At 38.9% G+C, this 22,238-nt stretch overlaps 1 protein-coding gene across 3 annotated transcripts in view; it reads right to left on the minus strand.

Moving 5' to 3' along the window:
* Positions 1–444: 444 nt before the first annotated feature.
* Positions 445–22,238, minus strand: part of syt1a (synaptotagmin Ia) — a 188,629-nt gene continuing 166,835 nt past the window's right edge. For all 3 annotated transcript variants that reach the window (XM_030720632.1, XM_030720629.1, XM_030720631.1), the window contains 3 exons: positions 21,089–21,206; positions 8,842–8,975; positions 445–4,512 (listed from right to left, as the gene is read on the minus strand). In XM_030720632.1, coding sequence (XP_030576492.1) covers positions 4,306–4,512; positions 8,842–8,975; positions 21,089–21,206 — 459 coding nt within the window. In that variant the 3' untranslated portion in view covers positions 445–4,305. The remainder of the gene's footprint in view (positions 4,513–8,841; positions 8,976–21,088; positions 21,207–22,238) is intronic.

Below are 22,238 nucleotides of genomic sequence, written 5' to 3' on the forward strand. Positions count from 1 at the left end.
TACAGCAGCAGCAGCCTGAAATCTATAAATCTCCATTCCCTGGCATTCAATACCATCTGAGCATCACATTGATGTGACATCATATTTTAGTGGAGCACAAACTCGTGTCCCCATTCTCTGGCTCTGCTACACATAAGAAAATATTCCCTAATAGAAATTGATCTGTGCCCAGGGCAAAATGGAAATCGGTATTCTCCCGTGTGTCCTTTAGATGGCAGTAGTGACCTTTTCCACAGGCCTCTGTGTCCGATTCAAAGTGCCATCATTAAAATGGGAATTTGTCACACACGTAAAGCATGCAGATGCCTTTCTGTCTGAAGTGAAGAGTTCCGTGCGTGAGCAGTGAGTCACACTCGTGCCAATCAATACCAGCAGTGTCGTGACAGTAGCAGTTTTGCACCACTGCGTGCATCCTTAATGAAAACATGACATGAAAGGCTTCTGTATCAACAGGAAATAAAACATTTTTATTGATCATTTGTGTATATGAAGTTATATAACAACAGTCAGAAAACTCCACAGAGTGAATCACTACACAAAGTGAAACAAAACTGGAAAACACCTCATCAAAAAATGAAGGTATACACAGCAAATATAACTGTCAGCAGGCTCGCTGTCACTGCGAGCGATATGGCAGGAAAAAACACCCCGAACAGTTCTACAAGATTACAGAGAAAATTTCCACACACAAAATACTCAAGCAGGCAGTTGATATACACAAAGGCAACTAGGATCTTTCTACAGCATCAGATTCTAATACTTTACACAGCTTTGTTTTTGAAAGGTCAGTGTGGCTTTTTGTCGGTGTCACTGGAGAGAATCTTCAGTTCCTTGTCACACAGAAGAGAGCTTGAATTTTAGGGGGGGATTCGATTATGCGCACACTTTTTTGGCAGGAAATCGCAATAAAAGGAGCATTGCGCTGCAGTGCAGGTAATGGCTTTTGCTTTGGAGTTTCTCCACACGCCTCACAATCCAATGGGTTCTGCGATGCTGCCCATTACTGAATTCCCTGATGCGTTTATGCACTTGTTATATTTTGACATAATTCAGTTTGATTTACTTTCAGCTTTGATTGGATAATTCCTTTGGTGCAACCTTTTGTGCATTAGTATTCACGTCAAATGCACGCTGTACTTTAATCTTTTATTTTCTATTTAAATCTGAAGCTGTACTGGAATTCATGGATCTACACATGGAAAAATCATGTTAAATAAAAGAGTCCCTCAGTTGAAGAGGGACTGGGAATGCAGCTGTATTAAAGTATGCTCAGTGATATTGGAATGCTATCACAGGGGAGGTTTTTACCCCCACAGGATTATGAAACGAATCCATAACAGCTGAAAAAATATTAAAATTACCTTTTTAAAACAACAGAAAGTGCAAAGTACATCTAATTTCACAATTAAAGTAATCTACACCAACACAGTCCTTACTGTACATTCAGAGTTTTCATCTCAAATAGAAAAGGGGGTTTTGGTAAAAAAAAAAATAAAATAAAATAAAATAAATAAAATAACTATAATGAAAATGGATTAATGATGATGAGATATAGTATCTGGATAAAAGAGCGATATTTGCGGCTGAATAATCATTCAGGTCACTTTATATTTATTCTAGATATACATTTTCTTTTTTGACATGATTATGTAAATATATACATGGCATTTTTTTTAAGGGGATATTTAAATGCAGAATCTTGTTTGGTATTTAACGAAGACTCCCTGAAACTTCTGATGCTGGAACTGTGTGCAAGAAGAGAAAACGAACCTGCGGAAAAGGGAGGGAACCCTAAACGGAGGCCAGCGGGTGTTAAGCTCCGACCCTCTAAGCTGAATCTACATGTGCTGTGTCCTAACCATCTCTCTGGACTGAATTCATCCTCCAAGGGTTATAATCTCTTTTCTCGGGCAACGCCACCCACGTTAACACTATGGGATGAACATACAAGTATTGCACAGTGCTCAACAAAATGCTGTGTGAAGCGACCCGCTCGCGCTCGGATAAAAGCCTCTTTTTAGTTTTTTTTTTGTTTTGTTTTTGGCTGCGTGTAGTCGGCGACTCCACGCACTCTCTCTCTCTCTCTCTCTTTGCGTGTAGAAGGGGAAAAAATGGCATTAAACGCTACGACATCACTACAGAACAGACTGGTTTCGCTACCTACTGATAAGTCTACATCTCTAAGCACACACGGCAGTCACAGTGATACACAAAGCAGTCCTCAGAAAACTCCTATGGAATGACAAATAGCTTTTTCATAATAGTGCTATCAACTACACAATAACATTGAAAACATTTAGAAAGTCCTCCTGAAGCTAGCATCGAGTATACGCAAGAGGTTCCTCCAAGATAAAAGACTTCATGGTTTTCATGGATTACAACATACTCCTTTCCTAATTGGACCCGTAGTAAAGGACATAATGAACTAAAAGCCTACGCAGACCATTAACTTTTACGGTTATTTCGTGCTCCCCTGGTGTAGTCCCGTGCCAACAAGAAAAATAAAACTGATGTAATTGCTGTTGGCTGAAATGTGATTTGTCATCATTGCATTCTTTCTTTTCTTTTCTTTTTTTTAATTAATCCAATCAAGCAGGAGGATCTCTGGTTCCGCCCCCTCCCCTCCTGCAGGTGTCCTGAAATAAAACCGGCCAACAATCCAACAAAACTGGTTTCTAAAGAAGTCAACAAGCTAGTTCAAAGACATCCAGTGCAAAACAGCAGCCACATAAAAGTTAGAATTGGCAGTAAAACATGGCTAGCTCTATTGTCACTGTGAGAAGGCAACGCAAAGCAAAGACTGCGATTCAGGGCACCACTGCAGCCAAAGACATTGTTCCCAGTAAACCAAAGCTACAACCACTAGCAAGTGGGAGTGTGCATGAAGAGAGGGTCTCTACATAAAGTCACCTCCCTGAAAATGGCAGTGTTTAGACTAAACTCGCTTCACCTCTGTCAATATTACATTGACACAAAGTTTAAACATCACTGTTGATTTTTTTTTTTTTTTTGTCTGCTCCTCTGATTGAAGGCAAGGGGATCCTATCAGAAGAGCCTCCCCTGGTGTCATTAGATCCCCCCTCCCATCCCAGAAGATTATAAAAAAAAACAAAAAAAAAAACATGCATTTTACTAAAAATAGTCAAGACGCTGAATTGCTCTAAAAAATAGTCCTCTTAAAACCAGAGTGCGACCCCTTTTTTATTTTTTAAACTCCCTCTGAAAGATCGGACCCTGGCCTAGACGCGATACACCTCCAACAACGACAAGGCTGTTTAAAGTAAGCAATTAATAAAATATTGTTAAACGAGTTTAAGGACACAATGGCTACAGCTTGGTGCTTTTTTTTTTTTCCACATGGGGGTTGCTTCTAAAGGAGTGTTTCTTGGAGGCAATCATTTCCATTGTTGGAAAAGAAAATTAACCTTTAACTTGAGGACCTATTTCAGAGGGAACTGCCAAATATGGAGAAAATGAAACGCTAACTGGTAACAGTGTGCATCAAACTAAAACATACAGGTCCTCAGATTGAGAAATAGGTACAAAAAGTCATAAGAAATCATGTGCTTGTATAATTTCCAGCAGCATAATTTATCCTACAGAACCATAGTAGTTAATGGCCTTGTATTTTGGAGTTTTGTGTGGATATATTCATCTGTTTGTGTTTTCTGTGATGATCCTTTGCTGAACTTAAAGTCCTTTACAATGTGAATATATTTCCACTAGCATCTTGCAGGTTGAAATTCTTTTTTTTTTTTTTTTCTGGAATGCAATAAGGTAATAAGGTTTAATTTTTAAATCCTGGGATATATAATATTGGCTTTCCTCTATATCTGCATTTACATAATTTAAAATAGAACATCTTATTAAAAACATCAAGATATACACAGATTAGGAAATGGGTAACAACATACAAACACATAAACTAGAAATCATTTATGTCTGCATACTTATATATACAACTGTGGTACAATAAATTCTTTCAGTCATGCGCTATCTATACAGATCATATTGCTTAAAAGAAGGGGGCATTTGGTCTGGGTGGTTAAGGGCTTGGAGATGGAAATCAAAAACCTCTGAATCAAAGCGAGAACCTGATAGAAAAAAGCAGAGAACAGATGTTGCAGGACACTTCAACAATTAGGACTGTGTGTGAACTTAGGAGCGATGAAGCTGGGAGAGGTTGACATGTGGGGGAGGGGTTAAAGTAGGGCAAGGAGTTACATGGATGGACCCATATATCACTGAGGTATTTACAGATACTGGCTAAAGAGTACTACAAGGCAGGTACTGAAAGAGCCCTGCCTATTTCTTAACGGAGAGCTGAGCATCCACCTCCTCCTCAGGCTTCAGCACGTGCCACTGGGCGATGGGTCTCCTGGGGTTGGCCAGCATGTCGGACCAGTGGCGCAGCTCCGTCCCTGTACTGTTGAGGCCCACAAAGACCTTGCCGATGGCATCGTTCTTGCCGATCTTGTCATAGTCCAGAACAGTTATAACAACTTGCACTTTCTGTATTGGGGAAGAGAGGAAGAAGGAGGTAGACATAAAAGTAAACAAGTGTGTCATCGGCGTATAGACTGTAAACTCCTTCTACAAATGTTTACTTCAATTAATATGCTTTTTAAAAATACTGTCCATTTTTAAATCACCGATTTTTTTTTTAGCCAATCTTAGCATTCATTAGGGATGCACCATGTTAATCAAGCTAAGGAGTCAGCATCACCATTAACCAATAACTCTCCAGGTTTACCTTCTCATTATGGTGGCTTCTATGCATGATTTCAATCCCAGACTTTGCTATTCCTTTAACTTTAAAAACGGTCTTTTAGTCTGCATTTTATGGATAATATATAAAAGCTAGGTGTAGCCTCCGTGCCTGAAAAGTGTAGCTAGTGCCTTAAATCTGCAGTCTTTAAATGGCCAGTAGGGGGAGAATTGTATGGAAGAAAACCTTACTTCTCTCATACTTAATGGTCTTCCTAATGAGTTTAAGAGCTCAGTTGCTATGTTTAAGTCTCATTTAATACAACATTATGTTCATTTTATAGGTTATTGTCCCATTTCAAGGGTGATAACAGAGGGTGGGGTTGGGGCTTTAGAATGTAGCTATTTCTGACTGACAAGCTGCTTTCATAAAAACTTTACAAACCAATGGCGGCTGTCATGATAGCTGTGACCATCTTTTATATATAGTCTATTGTTTTATCTTAAAATTAAAAGGCCCAAGTTTTGTTAAGGAAATACAATTCAAATATTGGTTTTTGATTCCATGCTTTTTTAAAATTTTAAAATGGATTCACATGAATTTTCTAACAACATTTAGCTCTAGCTTCAAAAAGACCAAATCCAATCTGAAGACAGATAAATAAATTTCACATAATGTCCAGTACAGCTCTTATGATCAGGGGACGCTGGTTTTGATGCCTCTTTGCTAACATGGTAATCTCTATGAGGCTTCCTCTTTTATGTTTGGCATTTTTGAACAGTATTTCATATTTGACTTCCCATACTGAAGGCATTTCTTGCATGCACTGATTTTTCTACTTTTTTTTTTCTACTTTTCTAATTCTAAATAAACTAATTATGTAAAACACATGGAGTCTTACAGCAGAGAGAAGGTGAGAAAAATTTACTGAGTGGTCAGAGCATTGCCAGCGTGTTTGAAAGTCTAATAAACAAATACATTGTTGTAGGGCAGATTAATGTATGTGTTTGCGTATTGAGCGCCAACAGTTCCTCATTATTTCTCTAAATAGTATAGTAATGCAGCAAGTGCGGTGCTCCTTCGGACATTAGTGTTGATTAACAGTAACAAACATTCCTGACCAAGCCTCAGTTATTTTCAGAGCCAAGCACAGCAGAGTGTTTGATTACTCAGAGGTCTAAGACTCAGCTTCACTGTGTGTTTATTCAAAGGGACACTGCAAAGAGGAGTGACCCAGGCATCAATCTCTGGCAGAGAATATGAATTAGCGCACAAAGCGTCCTGATTAAGTTTCGATCCACTGGCACACTGAGATGGAGCTACCGCCACCTGCATGAGCTCTGAGCCGCTGTTCTAAAAGAGCATGCCTAATACGCCATGTAATGAAATACTGAATAAGGCTCCCAGATGGCCAGTTGGGGTTAGTTGGTTTTTAAAGGGACACTTCAGGTTTAAATTGCTCATTCAAACACAGCTTTCTTCAATGGAAAATTAGCAGACCCACGTGCTATTCATCACTGACCAGACAGTACCGTTTGTCCTCGCTGTGACTGATTTGCCAATAATAATCATATTAGTGACAACCATTAAAATAGCAGCTCAGCATTTTTGCAAACAGGTTTAATAGCTTTCCTGGATTTAAATGAGAAGATTGAATATACAGTACCTGGTAGTGTATATTTAAAAAAAAAAAATCATATCATTAACAGTCATAAAATATAATTCATTTGCCTTGTATTATTGCGAAAGCCTGTAAAGGTGGCAGACGGTTTAGGTTTACAAATGATACAGGATTACTTCTTGTAGTAATCATGTAAATATGCGTTACAGTCTGAATGCACTCTCACCTTGTTTTTTCTTTTTCTATGAAACAGTAAAGTGAGTTGAGCATTGGTTACCCAGATGCTCGAGTGCCGACCCCCTGCTGGATCGCTGCAAAGAGTCACTGCACCAAGCTGTGGCTTAGCAATAAACAACAAGCTTAAAAAGAAAAGTCAGGCTAGCTGCTTCCCCCTGCTTCAGGTCTTCATGCTAAGCTAGGCTAACTACAGCCTAACTCAAGGACTGTACTACTAATTAGCAGACATGGATTGCAAAGAAACAATGTATTATAAAATCATATTCACCTATTCCTTCAAAATATAAAATCTGAATCAGACAAAACAAAATTTGTTTTGTTAAGGTATCATACTTTCCTTCACTCTTTTTATTTTTGAGCATTATCCACCACAAACTCCGTCCATTATGTTTTTCATTCATTTTTAAATTTACTTTTAAAGCCATTTTCTAAAAGTTTTATTATTCGTATGTACACATATATTTAACACTGTAAAATTTCAAGACCATGAAAATATAAAATGATATATGTATGCAATGCAAATGAACACTGACATTAACTGGTCTTGCTTACTTTGACATTTATAAACAACATTAAATATTAAGGAAGATGTGAATCTCTGCCAAATCAAACACGCAGAGCTTCCTGCTGCGATGACCCTTGTGGCATGTAAATGGTTGAAAATGGCTTTCATCAGAGGCCAGAATTGGAAAATGAGGAAAACAATCTGATATTTTGTTATTTTTTTATCAATCCAGCACAGACACTCAAGTATCAGCTTGTTGTTTCCTGCATTTACAATTCTATGCTCAGGTCAAATATCGGAAATTAATTAATTTACTTAATTCGTATAACTTGGGCAATCTTCCCTGTGGCTTGCAGCAAACATAATGAGGCTTAAACATTAATATAATAATATTCTACATCCCACCTCTTCAAGCAGGCTAGGGTACAGGGTGCAAAGAAGCTGGTGTGTGAGGGTCAAACATGATGTCACTGAGAGTGAGAGTATATCTCAGATGATGTCACCAAGTGCTGCACAGCTAATTGTGTGTGGGCTAAGGAGGCTGTGAAATAACACCAGTCAATAACTAACCTGTTTGTGTTACAAGATAGGCCAATTAAAAGCACTGCTTGCAATTCCCACACAATCTCAGAGACAATTAAAATCTTTCGATTATTTACTCAAAAAAGTCCCTGGGTCAGATTGACGTCAGATCCAGCACTTTGCCTCCGCTGATAAAAGTGGTTAATTTGTAGACTTCTGTATGTCTGTGTAATTTAAAAATTCTGCCTGAGAACTTGATTAGCAGATTAAAGTGTATTGGTTAAAAAAAAAAAAAAAACTGCTCGTGTGTAATTAAAAGTCGTCTCAGCTCTGAGTGTCTTCATTTCAAATCAGATGCAATATAGCCAGAGGCCTAAAAAGCTGTCAGTGGTGATGGGGGCGTTTAAACAAATCATTAGTTTAGCATTTTCCTCTTTGGTAGCTGGACTTTAAAGACTTAATTCGACCACAGGAAGGTAGTCAAAGTGTGTGTTTAATGCTGTCGTGGCTTTTAGTGTTCAATAAACCTAATCAGTAACAATTTTAACATACAATCAATTATTTAATGATCAGCCCGGTTCTTGCTAATGAGATAAGAAATGTAAATTTAGCCAACACACTGGCATCAGCAGCACTGAATAAGGCCATGTTTGGATGGGGTTGATTGAGATCAGTGGTGTTTAAATTGAATCTGAGGCACACTCTACCAAACCTGTGGTTTATGAAATGTGGCAGGCTTAATCAATTTGACTTAATTACTGTATTGCATGAAGAGATAATCTTGTTTGTTGGTATTCCTTTCTGGCACAAGTTATGCATCCTTTATCCTTTTTTAAAAAAATATACTGAAAAGGGTCTGTGCTTCCTCGCTGTCATTCCCTGCTGTATACTTGGTTAAATGTAAGTAATGATGTGCTGATCATTGCAAGATATGCTACAAACAGCACCGAGATCCATACTACGGGCAACAACAAAGTGCAAACAATCACATTCACAGAGCAATTGGCTTGTCAAATTGCAAAACTGAGGCTGATTTTGACTGAAGCGCTTCTCATTATTCTGTTATGATGAAAAGCCTCTAAGCTGATTATTTGGTAAATGAGCTCCCACTTAAAAATGGTTTATATGTAACCAAATGTTTGCTGCTGATTTTTATTGTCCAATTGCCCCAGTGATAGAGCACTCTGCCTTGTAGAATATGTGATTTCAGAATTTGAGTAATGGTTGGTAAACGGATGAAATTTTTACCTGGATTTGTTCAAATGGGACTTCAAAGCTAAAGGATTCATTGTAGTAAGGGTTGAGGGTGTTCTTCTTGATTGTTGTCTTCTTCTTCTTCAGCCTCTTACCGTTTTGCATCAGGTGGATCTTCACATATGGATCTAAAATAAAGAAAAAGGTATTTTTACACATTATTTTAAAGATTAAAATCCAGTCAGGACTGCTGCAGTTAAAGAAAATAGTTTTTTTTTCTGCAGCAATTTATATTTTGTAGTGTGGCTCAGTTTTGGGATTTCACTGTCTTTCCATTTGCGTACACAGAAAGCCTAAAGTGGAGAGAGCAAGCAGTAGACTGCTATATAGAACAGAGAAAGCAACAATGACAATGGACCTGAAATTGTTTAATGAGTTCATATTTACCAAGCAAATAGAGTAAGCCAGACATTATATGGGAATTAGCAAAGTTAGAAGCATACTGGACTCTTAGGGTCCACAACTGGCTATAAAGCATGACTCCATGGAGCCTTTGCGAGCCACTTTCAACCCACATCCACCCAAGCTTGCTATCTGTTCCTGATACAAATCCTTCCACAGTTCCCAAAAGCAAACACAAACCACTTAGAGTGAAAAACAGTCCAATTTCCTTCAGCTCCAATAAATTGATCAGTGCAGCCGTTCTCGCAGCTGTTAACAACCATAAAAAAAACAGCATTTGCAAGGTTTCGCAGAGTTGGAAGTTAACAATGAGTTTGATAGCTTACAGCAAAATATGTATGCTGTTCTGATTAAGTATAGTCTACTTTGGATGTAAACAAAGAAAACTAAAAACCAACGACGTTTGGAGGGTTAATGAAGTTGGGCTAGTTGACTTAATGATCTGCTGTCTCATTGCTACAGTAGCTACAAATCTATAGTAAGGCTAAAATTAAAAACACGAGCACAGGGAAAATGTTTTCAATAAATGGTCATGTTGAGTGTCCCTGATCGGCAGAGACAAACATCATCATATGGCAGAGAGTGAGAACATCTGAGTTAAGCCCATCTACAACACAAGGTTAGTTATTAATATACCGCTGCATGGTTTTGATTACTTGCTATGAAAAATTTGTTATCCTATGCTTAATGTCCACACTGAAATCTTAGTGGGACCCAGAGAGATTGTTTCCTGTACACCATGAGCCCATGGGCTGTTAGCTACACCGTGTTTCGAGGCCTTAAAAACCAAAACAAATAAGCTAAAAGACAATAAAACGCTCTGCAGAACTCATGGTGATCATTTTTGGTGCGCTTGCTACTATGAGACATCCCATTAAAAAACATCTAGTCATTTGATCCATTCAGAATACAAAAATACTGATATAATTCATCATCAGAGTGCACTGTGTTTATATCACTTGGTTAACCTTCCCCTTTCAAGAGCCCCATTGTCATCTGTCCAAATGCCATCTCAAGTGGCACCCAAATAGCCTGCTTCGCCCATCCTCATCTGGCAATCAGGTAGAGTGTGTGTCCGAAAATATCAAACCACCCACTGCTTTCATTTATGATGTGACACCACTCGTCCTAATTTGTTTATGTTCTCCAAATAGTTATTAAGATCAAATTGGAGAAGAGGAGAGTTTGTGTCCTGGTTTGAGGGTGTAACTGACAAAATGGCAGGGATCCTTTTGAACTGCCAGGTAAGTATTAGGCTTTTTTTTTTTTTTTGGTTTAACTGACACATTAAATGGATGAGGTGAGGCTCAAATTCTATATTTGAGATCTTCGTGAGCCCAAACTATGAACAGCTGAAGACTAAAAATCATTAGCACTGTAATTTTCAGCAGCCCAGAGGAAATCAAAACTTCAAATATTGTAATATTTGCACTTTCTGCACAGGGTTAGCCTTTATCAGTCCAGAAAAAATGAGAAACAGAGAAATGCAGTTATTTACACCTGTTAAGGTGAACATCAAAGATTTGTATATTTTTCTTGGTACAGAGATATATTTCATAATTTTCCTTGATAAACAAATTCCTCTCATCCTTTAGGACTTTTGTGAAAATCTCGTGGACTTTTACACATTTGTGTGTAAGCGTATAGCAAATCTCAAAGGGTTCACAAATCTTTTCTTGCAGCTATAGATGAATTAAAGTAAATAAGAATTGATTTATGCATTAATGCATTTACTGTTTGCGGTGTGAAAAATGTAGAACAGATTGTTGAAAATTGTGGTTACACATGGGAAGATGGCTTAATGACGTTAAATGTTCTCAAAACTAATAGCACGAGGGGGAAAAAAAACCCCACTTAATGTCATTTATCACATAAGACAACAGGCTGCTTGCAAAAACACATAAAAACAAATAAGCACAAATGATCTCCACGATGCAAATGAGGTAGACTTTTGCCTGAGGCTAACAACATCATCCTCTAGCTACTGAACCCTAGAGCTGCGCATCGGCATGAATAAGTAGTAAGAGTCTGAAGTGAAGCCTATAATTAGTTGTTGAAACACCACTTGATCTGATAATCTGGATTCATCTCTGGATCCCATATGCACAAAGTCTTTATAATGCTTTAGGATTTTTGATGAGAGAGCGGCTCCGAAAAAAGCAAGAAAAGTTCGATCATTGTGGGATTTTTCACAGTAGCACATGCTGAACAAGCTTAGCACTCTTAATCTTTTATCCAATTTAGGGGAATAAGGATCTGACTGTCCATGGCAGCTGACATGAATATAGAGAGAAAACAGCGCAAACAGAGTGAGAGGGAGAAAAGCGGCGGAATAAATAGATGGCAGAGACATGAGTGAAAAGGTAACAGGCTCTTAATGGAGTGGGTGTCCATTATTACTCCCCTGCTGCGAAGAGCTGGAGTGCCGGGATGAGAAAAACAGCGAGGGAGGGCTGTGTGTATGTGTGCAGGAAATAAATACTACATCCAGCATATCTCATAAGGAGCATACACAGCCTCAGTATATCTTAAACAGATGTCTCTTTGAATATTTTTATGAATGAAATCAGTGCCTCACTACCAAAGAACGGTATCAGCTGAAGTTAAAATCTTACATTTCTGTGCTACGCTGTGGTGCTCTGCAGTACCTCTGCACTGAACTCCCACAAGTGACTTTGCAGCACTGTCGTGTTGACCTGTGTGAGTTCCTTTTTCTCCCCCCCCACCTCAGTTTCAGTAGGCAGACTTCTCTCTCATTAAGTTCACAGAGGTCTAAAGAAGGTCACAGATAAAAGCTTAGTGATGGCATACACAGTGTAGCAAGAATATCGGTGAGATGTCAGATTCCTGAGTTCAAAATCCATCTCTGGTTGACTTTTCAATCTTTCCAAATGGCTCATAATAACCTTGTAAAATGGGTCTTATATATGGGCTTGATTGCTATATACACTGTGCTTAACTACCCAAGCAAAAACGCACTTTCTTCCAAAGCTGATCATTGTTCTTGTATTGCACCTCTTAGTAGACTAAGCATTATAAGAAAAAATATGTCAGTTATTTTTGTCAGAGAAAGACTGACAATGCTATTTCATGTAATGATGGCTTTATAGCTCCATTTAGCCACTGTGACGTCAACCACTGTTTTGTAGACTGCCATGTTGATGCACTGAGTTGGGCATTTTGGCCTTCACCATCTTCTTTCTTTTTAAAATCACAATGTAGCCACACCTCAAAGAACAGCCTGTGTCATGGCTCTTACTGCTCCAATTCCATCCATAATTTACAAAGTGAACACCATGTTGCGTTCACTAAGACCTGAAACTAACGGCTGAGAAGACATTACTATAGCATACATTACTTTCAACATGGCCTGAACTCTCTGAGGCAGCTTTCTTGTAATTTCTTAAAGCAGTCTTCAGGAATAGTTCTCCAGGCTTTTTGAAGGACATTTAAAATCTCCAGAGCTGTGTTTGTAGACACTCTTGCATAATTTGGCATACTTCAGCCTCATCTTCCAGTTTACCTTTCTTAAGAATGTCAGCTTTCCAATGGGACCATTTCTAAGGCTTTAGCAACCAGGAGATGGACCAGCTGAAGCCAGATGGGCTAGATCTATCTCTCAGGTCCTGCATCAGGTCTTTAGTGCATTTTGTTCCAATTTCTTAAAGACATGACTTTCAGACACTGTTCATCTGCTGCAGATGTGGTTTTCAGTCCTACCATTTCTTGGCATATTGCAGCAGGGTGTGCCGCGATATGCCAAGGACACACTGCACACCATGCTGAGATATGCCAAGTTTATGACTAATAGTTCGTTGAGAATCACCTTGTTGGTACCAAAATACTGTGTTATTTGGGTTTTCATAGATTTTTCATAGTTTCAGTTTTTCATTGATTAAACTAAAGAAATGGGAACAAATTATTTAAAATTGGTTCTTTGCTAAGTTGTCTGTTATGTGAAATCACAACGCTGCTTTACCCCTTGGGTTTGGTGCCTTTTTTATGCATGAATAATTCATAAATCAGTGTTAATAAACAAGCAACAACAAAAAACATTCCTCTGAAAATGGTCAGGTATAAGGACTAGGCTGAAAACTTTGAAAGACCTTCAGAAAGCCTGGAGAACTACTGCTCAAGACTACTTTAAAAATTACAAGAAAGTCAGGCTTTTTGAATATAAAGAAATGAAAGTTAGCACTGGACTTTTCCACAGTACTGTAGGCTACTGTATTGCCAATCTGTCAAGTTTTACAAATGTAGCTACATTTAAAAAAAGACGCTAATAACATGCAAATAAATCACACTCTAATGCAACCGGACAGAAACCAGCAAAGCATCCAGTCCCAGATTTACATTTTCATATGAAGAATCTGTAATGCAAACTTTTCAAAGTTCACTAAAGAGCCTTCCTCTAAATTCATTCCACACAGCAGAGATGTGGCAGTCCATATACCTACTAATACACACACACACACCCTGAATAATGGAATATTGTATGTAATAATGTGATGCAATATTGGTGGCTACTGCAGGCTGTAAGCAGTTGGACATGCTAATGTTTGCAGCTTATGGTAGAACAGACAAAAACACTCTGATCCATTCTTTACACAAGTGAAGAGAATGGCTTTTAATAAAACTCAGTGTGCACTGGTTTAATATACAAAGAATCTGTGCTAGACTATTCTTGGGGGTGGGGTTGGGGGGTTAAAGAACAGTCAATAATGCTATCTAATATTGCATACAGCTGTGTATATTAAAATAAGGCTACAGTAGTAGCTTCTTGTAACTCTTATATTGGTAACTGTGCCTGAAAAGACACCACACAACAGCTGAATGGGATTATGCAAGATAACCCTTTCTCCCCCCCCCTAAAAAGAAAACACCTGTGGTGCCTCTGCTATCCAGATGCCCTTATCTTTCCAGCCAGCAGACGAGAGTTTGGCATTATTGAGTTTTGGGAGGCTCGCTGTACCTCATATCCGACCCATTTTACCGCCTCATCCCAGACGGATATAATCTCTCCCATTTTACGGATGAATGGCATCGCTTGAGATGCAAGAGCGGTTCCTCACATATGTGTACAGCACAGTGGCTCATCTTCGCTACCCTGAGGGGTTACTCATCGGCGTCCTGGATCTTGGCCACAGTTTTATGAGGCGATGCACTATCATCGGTCCATACAGTTCCCCCAGGAGGCGCTGGTTTATGGATAAGCAGGGAGCTCTGAGTCAAATCAGCTTTAGAGTTAAGAAGAGCTACCAAAGCTGTCTTATTTAAAAGTGGTTACTTACACATAGGATTTCAAGCTGTGAATAATTACCGGCTGTGACTCATTTTGAATATTCTAGTCATCAAACTTGACGCTACAGTGCAGAGATATAAAACACACAATTCCCTTCTTCCTTTCCTTTATCATTGAGTTTGGGTTCTCCCAGAGTTGTGCCAAATGAACACCAATACAAGCACGGTTAAATATAGCCTGGCTGTCATCTTAGCTTTCCTCCCATCATTTCGGATTTTCCATGGTGGGTGCACGCAGGGGTGACTGTCGGTTTAGTTTTACACACTCAGCTCAGCGGTGAATCACACACATTCCATGCAAACACAAGTGTTTACATTGAAACTGCTCTCTGGGGTGCAGACCCACGTAAAACCACCTCCATGAAATCTGATGGAAGTCGGTGTGATACTATTTTGTATTCTACTGTCAATGGAGGATCAAAACTACCAAAATAAATAAATGTATGAATGTCACTGAATGCATTAAAGTAATTAAAAAAAAAATCATAAAATTTAACAGCAGAATAGTTGTTTCTTTGTTTACTTTTGTATTTTATTCCCCTTATTTCTTCATTCACTTCACATTTATGTTCTATTTATCAGTAATTTTTAGTTTTAGGTTTACAGTTCTGTGCAAAAGTCTGGAGCCACCCCTCGCTTCTTTGCATTTTGCCAGGAAAATGGGAAATAGATGCAGTGATTTATTCAAACGTGCAAACACACGGAAATACAGTATACAAAGGTTTGTACAATTCTAACCAGCATGAAAGTCAGTATTTGGTACAACCACTTTTATTCTTCAACACAGCCTGAACTCCCTTAGGCAGCTTTCTTTCCTGTCTCTAAGTGGTCTTAAAGAAGGCAGTCTCTTAAATAGTTCTCCAGGCTTCTTGAAGGACATTCAAAGCTCTTCTTTGGATGCCGGCGGCCTTTTGTTCCATGACAGAGTGTCCACCATGTTTTACAGACAACAGAAACTTTGAAAAGAAAGCCCAGAGAACTGTTGCACAAGGCCACTTAAAAAAAATTACAAGAAAGCCTGGCTCTTTGGAAGAAAATATATAGAAATGAGAGGTGGTTCAAGACTTTTGCAAAGTACTGTATTTTTGTATAGATTTTCTTTTTTCATTTTCCCCGTGTTTACTTTTCCCCACAATACATTTTCTGTATTTTTAAATATTATTTATCTACTTAAGTATACAAATAAGGGGGACTGTTATTCGAAGTGTGGCACTGGTCAACTTTATGACCAAAGCCGGGCTCGCAGCAGTCAGGACATTGCTCTTTAGGTAACACAATACTACTAATAGTGAGTTAGAAATGCCTGCATTTAAATTAGGCCTTTTTGTTGCATTTAATGCCATATCAGTATCCAATTTACTTGTTTTATTTTTTATTTTGGAAATGGCAAGATTCATAATGTAAAAGCTTGGAAATATGCAGTAACTTACCTACTTATTATTTTTCAAATCTATGGAAGCAAAACTCTGAAACAATAGACACTGACATAATAAATGCTGCATTCCCTAATCCCTTTCAAATTGCCTTCTTCCCTCAGGCCTCGTACATCATCTTAATGATCCCTCATGCCCGCTGAGATGATGGGAACCTTAGTCTGACCAGTCAGAGGAGCAAAACAAATAAACCCCTCCAACCCAAGAGGCTTGATAGTGAGCTAGAGCACTAGGTCGGGTCAGTACAGCTTCATTACCACTGACATGGTGCCTGTGTGCTTTGATAACCTCCCCCACTGATGGCCATTACCTGGTTATATGCCACCTCACTGTTGCCTGGGATGTCTTTGAAGGTACAAAGAGAGTAGGACAAAACACTTAAACTGCCGCTGTTTCTGTAAGCCTGCTGGTCCTTATACTGAGTTGCTTCCAGACACTTAACCTTTGTGTCCCCCATTTTTGAGTCTGACTCACCTTTGATTTGCAGCATCCCCTGAAGACAGTACAGTACCATGAAATGCTGTAATGCTGCAGAAGCACAAAATATAATAACACATGCAGGAGGTTGAAAGAGAGATGACTGGCTGCTGATTCTGTTATAAGCTTGTAGAACTTCAAAATGCATCACCCTGCGGAGTTTCACAGTTCTTTAAAATCTGACTGCCTGCGACTACACATAATGGATCTATTGTAACTATACATTGTGGAGCCGGCTAAAGAGGAAAGAGGAGTAACCTGTCTGTAACGAGGATTATTTTGAGACGACAGCTAAAGAACATGGTGCCTCGCTGCAGCGGCAATTCCGAGGGGCACCAAAAGTCAAGTGTACTTTTAAAACTATTATTTCGAAAGTTTGTTTTTCCCAAGAAACACAGCATGGTGGTAAATTTGGGGCATGCTTCATGAGGAGCAAATCAAAAGAATTATTTCTGATTATACATTGGTTAATGATAATTCCCACATCTTCCTCTGTGAGCCATAATTAGGCATGGTAAACAGGATGACAATAGAAAAGAAGGCTGATCCCAGGCCATCAATTACTTGTCCTCCTCCTTAAGTTCTGGCTGAGCCACTCTGTGGATGGAGGCTAATTATTGTTATTAAAGACCTGCCTATTATTTCATCCATCTGCTGCACATTTAAGTCCATTCTCGGAGCAGAAAAGCAGACACTACTAACAAAAAACAAAGCACAAACTGCAATTTAGAGTATATTCTGGTTGTATGTAATTAGAAACATGCACGGTGCGATTACAGTATGCTAATAATTCACCCTGTGAGCCACAGATGACCGCATACAGATGAAACATGCTCCAATTAAACATGACATATGGTATATGGTGTCAAACTGTCTGGCTTTCCTGACATTTCCTAGCATTTCTTTCCCCTGTAAATTTAAAAACTGCCCGGACCAGGCGGACAGCTCAAAATGTTGACAATCCCATGATGTAAATGGGCTCAGGTGAGTGCTAATACCAATATCAGAAAATGGCAGCGGGGGAGTGTTGTTTTTTTTTTCCAGCCAAATGGCTGCTTGCACTGGTCTGATAGATGAAAGGGAGCTCTGGGCTTTTAATGTGCACAGTGTTACTGTACCGCAGGTTGTTTAGGCGTGTGCGGAGAGCCTGGGCTGTCAAACAGAAAGCAAGTGGACCCAGGTGCATGGTAATGGCAGCTGAAAGAGTTGGGGAAGGTGCAAAATTTGAAATGAAACCACTGAAGAAACTCAGAGGAGAAGCAGGAGGGAAAGGGTGCAGCTTATTGTGTGAGTTTGTAATCTTGTGGTGTCTGTGTGAGGACTGATATGATCAGAAATAGACAGCACTAAGTTCAGAATAATGAAAATGTGTTTGTTTCCATATTACACTGGGGAATGGATCAATGAAAACTTTATGTCATCATTATAATCCTCCATATATTGGTGAATATTAGTTAAGATGTCATGTATGTCATAAAAACAGCAGGTTACATAACACAAGTGGGTCTAATAATGTCAGACTGCACTCCATCAGTTTTAATTATGCTAAATTGACTGTAGATGGTGAAACTGGAGATGCTGTGGGGCTGTGCTGAATTTTGATGAAGCCTATCTTTGCTCAACAAAGCTCTAAATGGGACTTTGATACTGTGCTATCTACATCAACCATCTTTTTAAATTATTCATGCTTTTATTGAACTTTGGTCATGTTACAGAAATGCAGAACAGACTGCATTTCACAATTTTTCCATTTTGAGCATGTTTCCCCCACAAATGTCAGCTTTGATCTGTAACTAATTGCACAGTGCAAAGGCCATCTAGGGTTGGAAGTACATAAGTCTTTGGACAATGACAACATTTCTGCAGTTTTGCCTCTCTACACCATCACAGTTGATTTTAAATCAAACAATCCCGATGTGATTGAAGTGCAAACTTTCAGGTTTAATTCAAGGCATTTAATAAAAGTATAGCATTTAGAAACTGCAGCCATTAAGGTTTTGGTGAAGGCATTTTCTTTCTAAAACAGTCAATCAAACCCAATCAGAGTCATAAAGCATTTTCCTTGGAATAATGTGGAGTTCTGCAAAAGATGTTGTTACTAAAAAGCAGACAAAGACTAAATAAGCGTCCACACGGGAGGCGATTCGCAGCAGCGTGGCAGCAACTTCAAGTGATGACAGGTGAAATAGTCACTGGCGACACAAAGCAGATGGGAGGTGAACTTTTCAAAACTTTGACGCAAATGATTGAAGCGACTCCAAATGATAGTGAAGAATATCGTTGATTGACACATGACAGGGCAGTAAACACATCTGAGGATTACCTGGGCAACAAGAGTCGGGAATATCCACTAGTGACCAACGGTCAGGTACAAATTGATGTGTGACCAGCATATTGCTTTCTTTGTGGATGACCCTTGAAGTGTCCACACAGTTTGGGAACCACAGTTCTTCTGTAAGCCTAAATTTACAGAAGAACTGTGGTAAGTTTTTCTAGATCACTGAGCAGGACTTCTCGCCAGCTACCTTGAAAAACTGATGCCATTTTAAAGGCAAAGGATGGTCAAATTTACTGCACTTTGCATCAAGTTAACTGATTAATAAAACCTCTGCATGTCATTATTGTACAGCATGTTTTGGAAGCATCCTCCCTTTAAAATCTTTTCATGCACAGCACGGCGTATTTGGATGTAGAGCTGGAATGTGCAAACAGCTGCCTCTGCTATGCAACTCTGCCCACATTGCTAACTTGCCCCCAAAGGAAATACACAGTTGTACAAAATGAGATTGCTTTGGTTCCACTTCATAGTGAGAAAGACATTAAAACTTTAACGTGGGTCTTTAAGTCCAAACGCACAGTGGATTTCAGTAGTGTCCTGGGACTCTGTTAAAGATCCGCCGTGTTTTTTTCAGTCCCTACATGAAACATCTGTCCTCTCCGGCTGAAAGAGACACAAAACGAGTCTGTCTGTTTTTGTGCAGTTTGTTTATGTTCCAGTCAGCTGTGGGTGGAGGACTTCCATCCCTCTCATTCAGTTACCATGACATCAGATCCACTATTCAGACTTGACTGTATTGTGATAAATGTCAACTATTGATCTTAATCCTGTAGCGTTGAAGCTATACCACAGCAGGACAATGCTTCATTCGTTCTAGCTGCTGAATTTTTTTTCCCCTACATACGCTTTACTTTTTCAGTGCATACATAAAGAGGGAACCAACTCTCTTTATGAACACACTACAGTTATTACCGGCTACATCGGTGCCATTACACCATTCTTTTAACTTATTAAACACATTTTGTGAACCAGCTGTCTGCTATCATTATACCAGAATAAAAAAGAAAAAATAGGAGGAAAACCCTCTTCTATTGTGTAATTTGTCTGTGCTGAGCACTGAACTCAGCAGTAGCAGGGCTGGTCCTGAATGTAGTGTGATTTATGAAAGGCACAATAGTCAAAAGAACAAAAAAAGCATTTAAAACCAAAAGAGCAAGAAGAAGGGGGGAATGCATTGAAATTACAAAATGTACAAATGCCTTTTACTAGGTGGCAAACATACAAACTACAGCATGTCCAGTGAAATGTGTCAGATAAAAGTGAATCTCTGAGTCACAGCAATCAATTTTACAACTGTCCTTTTTATTGCTAATGTCTGAAAGGACTGTAGCATACTTTTAAAAAATGAGTCCAACATCAAATGGAGTAACTTCTACAGTATGTGAAGGAATTGGACTGAACTGTGAAGAGTGAAAATCCAAAAGATCTGACAGGAACAGTTGAAAAGATGGTTGACGTTAGCAAGATATTCAGTTTATGGAGGGATTGTTTAGTTTGTGGGATTAAATCCAACCCTCTTTTGGCTAATGTGGCAACTAAACTGGTTAATTTCAAATTAGTTTATCAGCTAATGTTACCACTGCTAAATCTGTAGCCAGCATAGTGCAGCAACATTACACCTTCTGGAAGTAAGTCTTGTAGCCATCCTGGATCTAATCTGGATATTTTTTTTTTTTTGAAGTCATCTTTAATATCAGTGATCACTGGGTCATAAAAACTACATCTATACAAGAGACTTGCCAGCAAAATCCAATAAAACAAACACATCAAAACAAGATTTTACCCAAATGTTATTCTCCTACTGCACACGAGGACATTTTCATAATATGATTAGCTGATTGGTTCTTTGGGGGTGAGATAACTGCTATCTTTAGCATTTCAGGATTCTCTTATAGATTTCTATTCAGGATCCTGTCAGTGCCATGCCTCCCATTATACTTTGTTCCTGGCTAACTGTATCTTGCTTGTCAACATTATCATTAGGAAAATCATAACTTAGTGGAAATTCTAGTTTAATTTATGCATAATATCAAATGATACTGATTTAACCATCAGTAAAACATACAACGGCAGCAGTTTCTTCTGGATCTCTACGGACACTCAAAAAAAATCTTTTTTTGTGCAGAATGCAATCACGATCAGGTTTGTGTTTGAGTGTGTGCTGAAAATAGGAAGAAAAACTGTGCTGTAAGAGAGGCAAAGTGAGTGCTGTAGTTCATGTATAATTACAGACAAAGGCCCTGTCGGAGACCAGCGGGCACATATGCACACCCTTTCAAATTCTCCTCACCTGACAAGCCTCCCACATCCATTTTCTTGAGGTTTTTGGCCTCGAGGACGACCACAGTCAGCTTGCCGGCAGTGGGAACATATCGCAGGGAGAAGCAGATATCGCCAAGTTTCTCTTGCTGTTGGAAAAGCAGAGACATTGCAGAGGTGAGAAAAGCAGCTACTCGATGCAAATTTACTCCATCACATGTTCAGAGCATGTGAGGTTACACAAAGGTGCAAAAGTCACTCAAAAATTCCCCTGCAAAATGTGACGCTCAATGCGACAAACATGTTTATTTGGTTCTTCTCTCTGCGAGCAGAAAGGAGAGCTTTTAATGTGCAAAGCTGCAAGTAGCGGGGTGCCTGCACTAAAAGTCTGATGGTATTAAAGGTTAATGTACAGGATGCTGACACACTGAGTCATAAGGCTGGTTATAGTAATTACAGTCTGAATCACGATGCTTTAAGTGATATTTGCTTTAAGCGCACACATTTATATGCACTATGCTTTCTACTGTAGATTAAATCTGGGAAGACTGGCACAGCGATCAGTGTGAAACCGATCCATTATTAATCTGCAATGCAATAAAGGAGCAATGAAAATTGGTAAACTGTACTTGTATCAATATGATTTGATTTTATGATCATTCCTACTGGAGAAATAACTTAAGGTGGAGAATATCAGCAGTGCTAAATCTACAAGCTGGCACCATCTACTGAAAAATGACTGCTGCTCATAAAGCAGAGCACCTTCTAAAATAGACGCTAATGACAAAAAGCATTTTTATTTACAGGACAAAACTGTGCAGAACATATGGAGAGCACAATAAAATGAATAAGATGTAGAGATGCAAATTTTTTTTTTGAGACAAATTTGCCTTAATAAATTGAGCACTTTCCAGTGTATTGTACACCACTGATCAAGACAAGCTGTTAACAATGTTAGTCATTACGTGGGCCAGCTGTCTGCCTCCCTGACAAATAATTTCAAAATACAGGAAAGAAAAATGAGGACAAAAAACATTTTTTAGTTACAGTGTAATTTGTCTAAACAGAGAAACTCAGCTTCAGCAGGGAATGTGATTTGTTTTATGAAAGTCAAAATAGTGAGACTAAAAAAAGAAGATAAAAAGTGCAAGGAGAAGGGGGGGGGGCTGCATTTAAGTTAC

The sequence above is a fragment of the Archocentrus centrarchus genome, chromosome 23 (assembly GCF_007364275.1).
Source record: "Archocentrus centrarchus isolate MPI-CPG fArcCen1 chromosome 23, fArcCen1, whole genome shotgun sequence".
Classification (NCBI taxonomy): Eukaryota; Metazoa; Chordata; class Actinopteri; order Cichliformes; family Cichlidae; genus Archocentrus; species Archocentrus centrarchus.